At 42.1% G+C, this 13955-nt stretch overlaps 1 protein-coding gene across 3 annotated transcripts in view; it reads left to right on the top strand.

Annotated features, from left to right (window-relative positions):
- The window catches only part of RAB41 (RAB41, member RAS oncogene family), an 87785-nt gene that overhangs the window by 58326 nt on the left and 15504 nt on the right, over window positions 1-13955 (top strand). For 2 of the 3 annotated variants that reach the window (XR_004539396.1, XM_033943930.1), the window contains exon 6: window positions 5205-5298. Coding sequence is in view for 2 of the 3 variants with exons in the window: in XM_033943930.1 (XP_033799821.1) it covers window positions 5205-5298 (94 nt within the window). In the remaining variant the exon portion in view is untranslated. Of the gene's footprint in view, window positions 1-5204; window positions 5299-8523; window positions 8591-13955 lie in introns of all 3 variants that reach the window. The other variant, XM_033943929.1, reaches the window with a different exon arrangement.

Here is a 13955-nt window from a genome sequence, read left to right as displayed (position 1 = left end):
ATACGTCACCGGACGTATAGAAGTGGAAGATAACATTTTCCTTCTCAGAGGCCCCTCAACCACAAGGGGGCACCCGCTCAAACTCAAGGGCGGAAAATTTCACGGCGACACCAGAAAGTATTTCTTCACGGAGCGAGTGATTGATCAATGGAACAAGCTTCCAGTACAGGTGATCGAGGCCAGCAGCGTGCCAGATTTTAAGAATAAATGGGACGCCCATGTGGGATCCCTAAGTGGGTCAGGGTAAAACATTGTATAGTATTAAGGGGAGGGTCTATAGAGTGGGCAGACTTGATGGGCCTTGGCCCTTTTCTGCCGTCATCTTTCTATGTTTCTATGTTTCTATCATATGATACAATTCTGTTTGGTATGTCAATGAGAACAAAAAGTCAAATTTCATCAAGCAATAATAAACTTCTATTGATTATGACAGGAGTCGCCATGCAACATATCACCAGTAACTGGAAAAATTACAATAATCTTAGCTATACATTCTGGTGGAATTCGTTGTGCCACATTTACAAAATGGAAAGAACAATTGCCATACAAAGAGGGAATTATAACAAGTTTAAAAAGATTTAGGGGCCATTGACAAATTATTGCAATAATTAGACATCATTTTCCACTGACAGTATATTTATACATAGGGGGAGGGGGGATGGTATAAAGTTCTATTAAAGGTTTAATCAATAGATAAGAATACAATATTTATATGATATTTTTGATTGAAATTTTTGTAGGAAGGGTGGGTGGGGAGGGAATAAATTTATGTATTTACGATGACAATAGAAAGAAATTCAAGTGATGTGTAAAAGTTTTAAATGATGTAATATTGTGTACTTGATATAAGATGAAATTGAATAAAGAATTTGAAAAAAAAAGATTCCTCTTGCAAGCTTTCCATCCAAGAAATGAATGGGTTTCAAATTTTATAGAAAGTTCGTCAACTGACCAGTTTTCAAAGCAGTTAACTTAGCATTCAAAAAAATTATAATCCAGTTTGATAAACCATCCTCAAAGAAGGAAGTGTTGATTTCTTTTTTTTCCCACTCTTGCCAGTACTAATCTCACTGCTACAAAGATGCAGTAGGCCAGTTTAATGGTAGCAGGCTAAACCCCTGAGGGCCTGACTTGTAGTAAACAATGCTCAGTTTTAACCGGGTAATGGGCTCCAGTGACCTGGGAAGCCATAGAAAAAATAGCCAATCAATGATTCAGCAGTTTTGGACAGGTCATCATACATGATACATACCCCCCTGCCAACTACAAGCCTGCCAATAGTCCCTATTCCCCAAATGATAAAGCATGGAGGCGAACTGGGGTATAATACCAACGAAATAGCATTTTATGACCATTTTCAGTCAGATTGCTTGCTATAGAGACTAGGTAGGAGAGAGTTTTTCCCCCCCACTGCCTTGGTGTAAAGGTGACATGCAGATCTCTCTTTCACCTCTGGATGTAATGGACCAGGGGCGTCCAACCTCGGCCCTCTCCAGGTCAGGTTTTCAGGATTTCCCCAATGAATATGCATGAGATCTATTTGCTTGGCTGGCCCGGACCTTCTCTCCGACGTTAGAATTGATGTCAGGGTGCAGGCTTGTGGGCCGGTGGCGTGCAATCGATTGCTGCACACGTCTGGCCCTTCCCGGTGTTGTGGCAGCAGTGTGAGGTAATTAAATGGAGCTGGCAGGTGGTGGACTGGGAAGGAGGAGGAATCGACGGAGGGTTGGCTTGGGGGCAGGCAGGCTTCGGTGCAGTTTCGGGGGAGGGAGGAAGTGGGTGGGACAAAGGCTGGAAGGCAGTTAGGAAGACAGGAAGGATGAACATAGGAATTCGGGACATAGGAAGGAAGGAGGGAGGGAGCAGGGGGCACTTACTTGGGACATAGGAAGGAGGGATGGAGGAAGGGGCACTAACTTGGGACATAGGAAGTAGGGCGGTAGGGAATAGAAAGGGATTATTGTTGGGCCTGAGTGTGTGAATGAGAGGGAAAGAGATGGTCCACAAGGAGAAAGGAAGATGAGAAATATTTGTTGGGGAATGGAGTGAGGTCTAGAGGAGAGGAAGCATGCGAAATAAATAAATATTGGATGCACAGTCAGAAGAAAGTGCAACCAGAGACTCATGAAATCAGACGACAAAGGTAGGAAAAATGATTTCATTTTCAATGTAGTGATCAAAATGTCAGTTTTGAGAATTTATATCTGATGTCTATATTTTGCACTATATTTGTCTTTTTCTATAGTTGTTACTGAGGTGACATTGCATATTTTAAAGTCATCTGCCTTGACATCTTTGAAACCCCCCAAATATAAATAATTAACATTTTCTGTGCGTACAGTGTGCTTTGTGTGTTTTATTATTTTTTTTTAATTTTGTGGTTACCATTATGTATTAATGAGATTATATTGTGTGTATATGAAAAATGTATGGAAGAAATTACATTACACTTAGTATTATGGGATGGAGTCAGGGGCGGAGTTTAGGCGGGGGTACTCTGTTGGTATTTGTTAGGCTTATGGGGTACTTGGCTTGAAAAGGTTGCGAAACACTGGTGTAGAGTACCATCAGAGCCATAAATAGAGGGGATAAAATTATGCATTGCCTTCTGCTGCTGCTTCAGATTGTGTGCCAGTAAAGAGCTAGCTTTATTGCCAAATTCAAAATGTGTCTGTTGTATTTTTTCCAGCTGAGATGCTAAAGTTTCCAAATGCAATTTATGTAAAGCTAAACGTGACTCATGGAGCTGCTGGGCCAGAGATGGGGGACATATAATTAAGGGGGGTGTAGATAAGATTGAATTAATTCATATGGAAATTAAATTTGAAAGAATGATTTAAATTTGTATGAAATATTATTGTAATTCTTATTGTATTGAATGTATTTTTGTATTATCCTATTGTACTGATTATTTGATTCTTTCAATAAAAATTGTTATACATAAAATTTAACAAGTTTTATTAAGAAATTAAAAGCAGTACAAAAACCAAAAAATTACAGTAATCAACATAACAAAATCCCTCCCCCCTCCCCTCAACATCTCTCAGCGAATAGAATGTTAGGTATAATCAAGAAGGGTATTATAACCAGAACGAAAGAAGTTATTCTGCCGTTGTATCGGGCGATGGTGCGCCCATATCTGGAATACTGCGTCCAGTATTGGTCGCCGTATCTTAAGAAGGACATGGCGTTACTCGAGAGGGTTCAGAGGAGAGCGACACGTCTGATAAAAGGGATGGAAAACCTTTCATACGCTGAGAGACTGGAGAAACTGGGTCTCCTTTCCCTGGATAAGAGGAGACTTAGAGGGGATATGATAGAGACTTACAAGATCATGAAGGGCATAGAGAGAGTAGAGAGGGACAGATTCTTCAAACTTTCAAAAAAATAAAAGAACAAGAGGGCATTCGGAAAAGTTGAAAGGGGACAGGTTCAAAACGAATGCTAGGAAGTTCTTCTTTACCAATGTGTGGTGGACACCTGGAATGCGCTTCCAGAGGGCGTAACAGGGCAGAGTACGGTACTGGGGTTCAAGAAAGGATTGGATAATTTCCTTCTGGAAAAGGGGATAGAGGGGTATAAATAGAGGATTACTGTTGGGCCACCGCGTGAGCGGACTGCTGGACACGATGGACCTCAGGTCTGACCCAGTGGAGGCATTGCTTATGTTCAATGTGAAATAACACAAAAGAAAAATATCCACCCATCCCAACCCCCCCCCAACAAAAGCCAAAATTAACAATACAGTGACAAGTGTATGTATATCACAGATCAAAGCATTCAATAAAGCACAAAAAAAAAGGGGGGGGGTCAGGCCAACCCTCCTAACCTTAACCTTCAACATTAAGGAGAGAGCTGTCTCCATTGTATATAAGGGTCCCAAATTTTAGAATAAGAAACCAATGTATTATGGCGCAAGGCTGTCAGTTTAGATATCAGTTGCAAATAATCTAAACGAGAGTAAACAGTTGACAAAGCAGGGATATTGGGAGAGCGCCAGCATTGTGCTAAAGCCAAGCGAGCAGCCGTAAATACATAGGCTGTTAATTTCTGCTCATGAAGAGTAAAACCAGACAACAGTCCATTAGAATATATTAACTATTACACAACCCACCTGCTACCAATATAATTGCACTGCTCGACATGTCCACCATATATGTATGAAATCCCCCTTCTGTCCACAGCCGTGCCAGCATCGATCCGTACCCTCAGGTAAAATAGAAAATAACCGAGTGGGGATGTAATACCATCTATAATACATTTTATAGCCATTTTCTATAAAATGAAGGGATAAAGTCAATTTGAACAATTTGCGATATAGCGCATCCCCATTGGGCAAACTACACCCCACAGGCATATCTTTTTCCCAGGCCAATTTATAGGGATCAATAGGGGATTCTCATTTCAATAAAGCCTGATATAAGCGAGAAACAACCCCCCCTCAACCCCAGCCCGTAAAGCTTATTCAAGCCAAGTATCACTTAACGAAAGCTCCCAAAAGGCCCATTTGTAGAGATAAGTCCCTAAGCGTTTATATAAAAACGAATCTCTAGCCACCAAGCCATATTCCTCCTGTAACATTTCAAAAGGACGCATAGATTGATTGTCCCAAAGCCAATTATGATATTTACCATGTTTGTTACACTTCTTTCAGAGCAGACAGAAGTGTATTTCAGGGAGTGTCCCCTTATGTGTTTTTATATATTGCTATTGCCTACTTTGGTACAAACTGAAGGAGGCAGCAGAGCCCTTTGGAGAAAGAGGAGGAGTTGAAAACCTGGAGTGGATTCCTTCTGCACAACTCACGAGCATGAGCAGAATATCCTATCTACACACCTATCTACTAGAAAAAATAATAGCAAAGTGTTGTCAAGAGTAGAATTTGTAAACCGCCTAGAACTGGATAGAAGACATCAATGTAATGTAATTTGTCTCAAGATGAATGGTGATCATCACCGAAAGCTTTAATCCTTCTCTGATGCAACAGGTTGTTTCAGAAGACATGTGGTTTCACAAGCAGAAGATATTAATACTATTCAGGCTAGAAAAATATTTCTAGTTGCTTGCACTAATCCTACCTGAAAAATGAAGAAAATGTCTTAGTTTCTTTGTACATAGCTCATGTCCTCTGTCTTTTGCCAGGAGCAGTGGTCCTGGATTTCTAACTTCTGCGTTCTCTCTCTACTCCAACCTGCTCCATCTAGGCAAATTACTACAGAAGAAGGTGAGCAGAGAGCCAAAGAACTGAATGTGATGTTCATTGAGACCAGTGCAAAGACTGGATATAATGTCAAACAGGTAGGTAGAAGCTCTTCTCTTCTCAGTGGGTCAATTTGTTCCTTCCGATGCAACAGCAGACTCATCCTCGGGCTTTGAGGTTTATTGCCCATGATGGTTTTGTGTCGTCTTAATTTTGAAGTTCATAATAGTAGTGCAGCCTAGTTGGTGTTCTGATAGCACTGGTGTTTTTTTTTTTGTGTGTGTGTGTGTGGGGGGGGTTATTTTAGTTGGAAGGCAACGGTTGAGTAAAGTCCCATCACTCTGATTTGGTAATAGATGATATCTCTAGAGTAGGGGCTCTTAGCCCAGTCTTCAGGACACACCCAGCCAGTTAAGTTTTCAGGATGTCCCTAATGAAAACCTGACTGGCTGAGAACCCTAGTAAGAGTTATTAAAACATTTGTTTTTGCATCTTGATTGTGGTAGAGGACAACAATTGATGGAAAGCAGCATGTTTTTGATTGCTTTATCTTTGGTTTTGTCTGTTTTATTTACATTTCATATACCGCATAAGCATATTACAGATCTAAGAGATTTACAGTAAAATACAGACAAATTAGGAACGGAACTCCATTAGAGTTAGGAAAGCTAGAGATAAGATAGAGAAAGGATATATATATTATCATAAGACCTTCCTCACAAACTAGCCAATAATATAGAATGTGCAACCTCCCCCTCTAAAAAACCCCAAACCAACCCAAAAACCAAATCTGATCACTGCCTGTACCAAAAGGCAGAAAAGCAAAATACATGCAAAAGAAAGGGTCAAATTAACACAGCCAAAAATAATATAAGGATTCAGCATAACTTAGCAAAACAAAATAAATTCAAATATTGAATAAACAATAAATATAGGAGAGTAAAACAATATCAAGATTTCTGAAAATATTAGCATTTTGTGTGTTTTTATGAACCCCACCGGGAATTATAAAGGAGATGGGACTTGATAAACCGATTTTTCTATGTGGTTACAATCAAAGCGGTTTACATATTTTAGACAGGTCACAAGGAGTTGCAGTGGGAATCAAACTTACAACTTCAGGGTGCTAAGTTAGCTGCTCTAACCATTAGGTCCGGGGTCAGCAACTGGTGGCTCGTGGGCCATATGCGGCGCTTTGACCACATGGCTGCGGCTCTTCTCTTGTGGGGATCTCGTGATGTGTACCTACCTCCTGGTGGCCTATTCCTCCTTCCTCTCAGGTAGCTGCAAGTGTTTCTTCACAGAGCCATGAGTAAAAGAAGAAAGAGGAAAATTGTTGGGCATAGGGAGGAAGAGAGATTTTTTGGACATGGTGGTGAGAGAGGAGTAAGATAGAGATGCATGGGGAAGAGAGAGATGAAAGGAAGAAATGTTGGATTTCTTGGAGAGGGAACAGTGGAACAGATGGAAATGGATGCAAGAGGGAGGAAAGTTGGACATAGTGGTGGAAGGAATGGAGGGAGAAATGCAGAAGGAGGAGAGAAGGAGAAATGGGGGTGGGGCTGGTGAGCAGAGACAAAAGATGCTTCACATGGTCTGGGGGATGAGAGAAGAAGAAATGTTGAACGCCAAACAACTCTGCGGAAATACAACGTAAAAAGTCTCATTAAATTTCTTTTCATTATTTTCTGCAAGTACTTGAACTTTTGTTTTTGTGCTAAATGCATATAAGAACATAAGAATAGCCTTACTGGGTCAGACCAACAGTCCATCAAGCCCAGTAGCCCGTTCTCACAGTGGCTAATCCAGGTCCTTAGTTCCTGGCCAAAACCCAAAGAGTTGCAACATTCCATGGTACCGATCCAGGGCAAGCAGAGGCTTCCCCCATGTCTTTCTCAATAACAGACTATGGACTTTTCCTCCAGGAAATTGTACAAAATCTTTCTTAAAATCAACTATGCTATCCATTCTTACCACAACCTCTGGTAATGTGTTCCAGAGCTTAACCCATATCACATACCTCAAATCACCTTCTCTACCCATTGCGGCTCTTTGTAAATTTTGGCTCAGATATTTATGATAACATGGCTCTTTGCTTTAAAAAGATTGCAGACCGCTGCACTAGGCCTAGGTGACTGCATCTTCAAAAAGATATAAACAGGATGGTGTCAGTCCAGAGGAAGGCAACTAAAATGGTTGGTGGTTTTCATTATGAGGCGTATGGAGACAGGCTTAAAGATCTCAATATGTATACTTTGGAGGAAAGGCGGGAGAGGAGAGATATGATAAGACACTTTTAAAACCAATGGGAGGAAATATTTTTTTTACTCAGAGAAAAGTTAAGCTCTGGAACGTGTTGCCAGAGTTTTTAAGAAAGGTTTGGACAATTTCCTGGAGAAAAAATCCGTAGTCTGTTATTGAGAAAGACATGGGGGAAGCCTCTGCTTGCCCTGGATCGGTAGCATGGAGTGTTGCTACTCCTTGGGTTTTGGCCGGGTACTAGTGACTTGGATCGACCACCGTGAGAACAGGCTATTGGGCTTGATGGAGCATTGGTCTGACCCAGTAAGGGTGTTCTTATCTACCAGGGCTAGGTGGTTCTCTCTGTATCATGCAGCCTGAGAGTAGCTTCGGTTGCACACACTGTACTGGACACGAGGCATCCTGGTGATAGGCTGAGGCAGTGGCTGCAGTGATGCTTTTGGAAGGGTACTTGGACCCTAAGGTGCTGGCTATGATTTCAGTCATGCTGGGGCTAACAGAGAAGTCTGGGCTTTTCGTTATATTTTGGACCTTTGTGTTCTTGATAGAAAGGGCCTGATCATTTGTAGACTGTGTCCCTAGCAGAGGCCATGGGTACTTTAGCACAATTTGGTGGGAAAACTGCTGAAAACTTTTTTTCTTTCAGGATATACAAGCAAGCGCTTGTAGAAAACACGGAGCAGACCAGTAGGATCAGCAAAGTTGCACTTTATTCAAAACCCGACGTGGCCACATTTCAGCTTTCAGGCTGCTTCAGGGGTGGATGCTAGTAGGGGATATTTATCCTGGTCAGGCATGGCTTTAGAAATGTAATATTTTTGTTGGAGCACGATTCAACAGATCAATAACTTAGCTGGGGGGGGGAGGGGGAGAGCTGTTCTAGTGAGGTTACCTATGTAGGCTAGGTTTTTCTGGGCTGTGGAGGGCACTTTTGTCTTGTGTTCTTACTGATGGTGTCGCTCTGTGTGGCTGTTTAGTGTATTGTCCATGCAGAACCCTTGTTACAGGTTAGCAGCTCTGCTTTTACTGGTTTTTCTCACTGGTTTTTCTTGCTATTTCAGCTGTTTAGACGTGTAGCTGCTGCTTTACCTGGGATGGATAGCACACCAGAAAAGAGCAAAGATGACAGTATCCTTTGTAAATCGTGACAGTTTTTGTGCTTTTCTAGAGTTGCTGCCTAATTTTCTGTATATTTATTCATTCAATTATTTGTTTTGCTTTTTCCTAAGAGAATGATTTCCCAGCCAGTTTGATTTATAGCAGGGGTCTCAAAGTCCCTCCTTGAGGGCCGCAATTCAGTCGGGTTTTCAAGATTTCCCCAATGAATATGCATGAGATCTATGTGCATGCACTGCTTTCAATGCATATTCATTGGGGAAATCCTGAAAACCCGACTGGATTGCGGCCCTCAAGAAGGGACTTTGAGATCCCTAGTTTATAGGATATCTGCAGTGTGGTTTAAAAAAACAAAGTGAGAGAGGAGCGCCAATATTATAAGGTCAGAAAAGCAAAAAAAAAAAAAAAAAAAGTATCAGATGCTGTGGGGTAATTTTCCACCTCAAGATTATAAGCTTAATACAAAAGTAAAAATTCATTAAAATCCTAAATATAAAAATTAAAAACTAAGATCATGTTCCTCCTTAAAAAAAAAAGAAAATCTAAGAAGATGCCAGTCCAAAAAGATATAGGTCTTCAGCAAGGCCCTAAACATATCATGAGTTGGATTTGCCTGCAAATGTAGCTTATAAATTTCAGATATCCTGAAAACCTGACTGGTTCGGGAGCCACTGTCCTAAGATGAGGCATAAATTGGATTACAAAAAAAAATGCAAGTTATGTACTTTGTATTATCCTAGGACAAGTAGGCAGCATATTTTCACATTTGGGTGACATCATTCACGGAGGGAAAAGTGTACTGTCACTTTAAGCTTCAATGAAGCTTCGTGAGTGCCTTCCTGCCCGACATCAGCTCATAGTACCTCAATTCTGTGTTTTGGACTTCGTCCTTTCAGAGTTGCCTTCCCATTATGTATTTTTCTATTTTTCTTCAGGGTTCTTTTTTTGTATCACTTTCTTTATGAAGTGTACTTTGCTTTTATTTCGGTACTTAGGTATATAGGGAAAAAGAACCCAATGTTCACTTACAAAATGGGGGGATCACCGCTAGGGGTGAGCAACCTTGAAAGAGACCTGGGAGTATTGGTGGACACAACATTAAAGGCGTCGGAGCAGTGCGCCTCAGCCTCAAGGAAAGCAAACAAAATGTTGGGTATCATTAAAAAGGGTATCACGACCAGGACGAAGGAAGTCATCCTGCCACTGTATCGCACAATGGTGTAATCATTCATTCATTCAATTTTGCTGCTGAAATGTTTCCTCTTGATGTTGAAGCCTTCCAGAGGGTTTAAGTGCACTCATTGTAACCGAGCCATTTTTCTCATTGATCACACAAATGGTGTATTCAGTGCCTTGGGCAGGAACATTGAGCTGACTCTTGTTCCCGCTGCCTTCCATTTCAGTCCTGCTTCCTTAAAGCTCGATGCTTTCAGCAGCAGAAACTTTTCGGGGAACCGTCTACATCCATATCATTAGAGGTCAAGACATCAGCAGTACCAACATTGACTTCAGTGGTACCTTCAGTAGTACTGGCATTAACATCCACTCCTCTGGTATCAATATCGACTCCTCCTTCAACATCTGAGTCGGTACCTGCTTTGAGTAAACTAGCTTAGAAGTCAACTTCTTCCCAGAAAGCGTAGGGATTATCTGCTTCGAGTCCCTTGATGCATGCTAAGTGTCGACGCCACCGTTCTCCTTCAGTGCAGGCTGTGTTGTGTCTGAGGTATGCCTCATTATCAAAGTCACTAATGTCGCGACACCCTGCTGCACCAAACGTACCATCTGTTCAGCAAATGGTACCAGTGCAGGCTATCCAGGACTAAATAAAGGAGCTGTTGCATCAAGAGTTTGCCACTATAATGCAAATGCAAGTGGTACCATTGCTTACACAGCCTTCCTTGGTACCAGCCCAGCCTGAGCATGGCACATCGAAGCCACAAGATACTAAATCTCATTCTCCTCATGCAAAAAGCACTTCTAAGAGAGCATTGAGGTCTCATGGTATTGGATCTCATTCTCCATGCGGTGAGTCAAGATCTACTCTTTGTGTCAAATTTCCTTCTCTTCCTCAGATCGGTATCAGTGGACTCGCAGAAGTTCTCCTTAGCGATTCTTTGACGCCATACTCCTCAACGTCAGACCCAGCCTGCTTATTCACTTTCTTACAGAGAATCATCTAAAGTTCAGAAAATTAACTCTGATCCCTCTCTCTATGATAATGCTGACCCTGAACCTGTCTTGTCTGCTCCAGAGTCATATAACATTTCTTCTGATCCATCTTCTCCTCTGCCCAGGCATCGGTCACCGTCCGAAGGTTTGTCATTAAATTCATAAGACAAATGGGAACAGCCTTGCCAGTCAAACCTGAGACAGACTCTGAGCCAGGGGTGAAGGGTGGAACTCCTAGAAGCTTTGGACTTTAATGATGTGCCCAAAGATTTGTTTCCTTTTCACTATCTATTCAAGGACACCGTGTTCAAAAACTGGGAGACTCTTCTCACGTTATCTATGGCTCCCAGATGGATTGACTCTTTATACAGAGCACAGTCATGCCCAGGGTTTGATAGGCCACAGCTGCAACACAAGTCTCTGCTGGTGCAGTCTGTTCTTAAGAAGTCTTCCAGTTCACGTGTCTATGCCAGAGCGCCATTGGGCAGAGAAGGTCATACCTTGGGTAATTTTGGACATGGTCTATTTCAAAATTCCATGCTTGCAAGTAGAGCTCTTAGTTAACACTTTTTTCATGACATTCTACTTTAAACAACTGGTGGGGAACACCTTACTATTGTTGGGGAACACCTTACTATTGTTGAGCAGTATATCTCTTTGGATCATCTTCCAGAGTTTCAGAACACAATTCATAATCTCTTCCAAATTAGAAAGTTCATAGCCCATTTTGTTTTTGATACATTTGATGTAACATTCAGGGCATCAGCCATATCCATTACCATGAAATCATTAGCCTGGCTCCGAGCTTCTAGATATCAATGTCCAAGATCACCTAGCAAACATTCCATGTTTGGGTGAGGAACTTTTTGGAGAACATAAGAGTATAAGAAATGCAGCTGCTGGGTCAGACCAGTGGTCCATCATGCCCAGCAGTCCGCTCACGCGGCGGCACTTTGGTCAAAAACCAGCGCCCTAACTGAGACTAGCCCTACCAGCGCATGTCCTTGTTCAGCAGGAACTTGTCTAACTTTGTCTTGAAACCCTGGAGGGTGTTTTCCCATATGACAGGCTCCGGGAGTGCGTTCCAGTTTTCCACCACTCTGGGTGAAGAAGAACTTCCTTACGTTTGTACGGAATCTATCCCCTTGAATGTTTCGATCATGTCCCCTCTGTTCGAGGGAGAAGAGGCCCAGTTTCTCTAATCTTTCGCTGTACGGTAGCTCCTCCAACCCCTTAATCATCTTAGTCGCTCTTCTCTGGACCCTTTCAAGTAGTACCGTGTCCTTCTTCATGTGTGGCGACCAGTGCTGTATGCAGTACTTCAGGTGAGGACGAACCATGGCCCGATAAAGCGGCATGATAACCTTCTCCGATCTGTTCATGATCCCTTTCTTTATCATTCCTAGCATTCTGTTCGCCTGTTTTGCTGCCGCCACACATTGCGTAGACGGCTTCATCGACTTGTTGATCAAAACTCCCAAGTCCCTTTCCTGGGAGGTCTCTCCAAGTACCGACCCGGACATCCTGTATTCATGCATGAGATTTTTGTTACCGACATGCATCACTTTACACTTAATCACGTTGAACCTCATCTGCCATGTTGATGCTCATTCCTCGAGCCTGATTATGTCACGTTGTAGATCTTCGCAATCCCCCTGCGTCTTCACTACTCTGAATAACTTCATATCGTCGGCAAATTTAATCACCTCGCTCATCTTACCTATGTCCAGATCATTTATAAAGATGTTGAAGAGCACAGGTCCAAGCACTGAGCCCTGCAGCACCCCACTAGTGGCGCTCTTCCAGTCAGAGTATTGTTCCTTTTCCCCTCACTCTCTGTTTCCTATGCTACAGCCAGTTTTTAATCCACATGAGTATTTCACCCTCGATTCCATGGCTTGCAATTTTCCGAAGTAGTTGTTCATGCGGAACCTTGTCGAACGCCTTTTGAAAGTCCAGATATACAATGTCGACCGGGTCACCCTTGTTTATCTGTCTGTTTACTCCCTCAAAAAAGTGCAGCAAGTTCATCAACAAGATCTGCCTTTGCTGAAACCGTGGTGGCTGGTCCTCATCAGACCGTGTCCGTCCAGGTGATCAATGATGCAGTCCTTTATCAGCGCCTCTACCATCTTTCCTGGTTCAGAGGTCAGACTCGCCGGTCTGTAGTTTCCCAGGTCTCCCCTCGAACCTTTTTTGAAGATCAGTGTAACATTTGCTACCTTCCTGGCCTCCGGAATCTTTCCCGTTTTGATTCACAGATTTGCTGTTAGTTGAAGCAGTTCAGCTACGGTCTCTTTCAGTTCCTTGATGACCCTTGGATGGATGCCATCCGGTCCCGGGGATTTATCGCTCTTAAGAAAAAGTAGAGCAAGCTACTCAAATTAACTACTTGTGAGCAGAGCCTAACTTCTTTGTCTAATGCCAAGCCTTCCAAGTCTCAGCCTTCTAAGACTTACATTAGCCCATCTCATCCACCCCAAGAGATGTTCTCTGGTAACTTCTTCTAAGGCTCCTCAAGAGAGGGAAGTCTTGGCGACCTCAAAAATCTCAGCTAACTCAATCATCAGCTTACTCTTTTTGATGTGCTTCTGACGAGCCCAACGGGGACCCGTTTCACCTGTTTTAAGGTTTCATCAGGGGTCTACAATGTGGCTACAACAAATCCAAACAAATAATAGGTTATAAACCAACAACAAAAACAAGAAGATAATGTTAAAAACATTATACAGGGATACTCACTGTGCAGTCTGGGTGCGCATGCTCAGTGAGAGACAGATATTGTCTACTATTAACGTAGAACTGATTTAAGCGCATGCGTTGGCGTCTGAAAGTTAGCGCTATTTTGTTTCTTTAGTAGAACGTAGCTGCACAGTGAGTATCCCTGTATAATGTTTTTAACATTATCTTCTTGTTTTTGTTGTTGGTTTATAACCTATTATTTGTTTGGATTTGTTGTAGCCACATTGTAGACCCCCTGATGAAGCCTTAAAACAGGTGAAACGGGTCTCCGTTGGGCAATAAGAACTTCACATTGCTACAACCGAAATACTGGCGCTAGAGTGATTTAAAGATTGGTTTCAGTTATTTTGTTATTTTGGTTTAATTGCACTAAAGCACTTTATCATAAGATTATTTTGCACTTGATTTCAGCATATTTATACTTTTTAAAATCTCTAGTCATACTGAGCTCGATGAAAGATAC

The sequence above is a fragment of the Geotrypetes seraphini genome, chromosome 5, assembly GCF_902459505.1.
Source record: "Geotrypetes seraphini chromosome 5, aGeoSer1.1, whole genome shotgun sequence".
In the NCBI taxonomy this organism is placed as follows: domain Eukaryota; kingdom Metazoa; phylum Chordata; class Amphibia; order Gymnophiona; family Dermophiidae; genus Geotrypetes; species Geotrypetes seraphini.
This window is presented reverse-complemented; position numbering and strand designations above follow the sequence as displayed.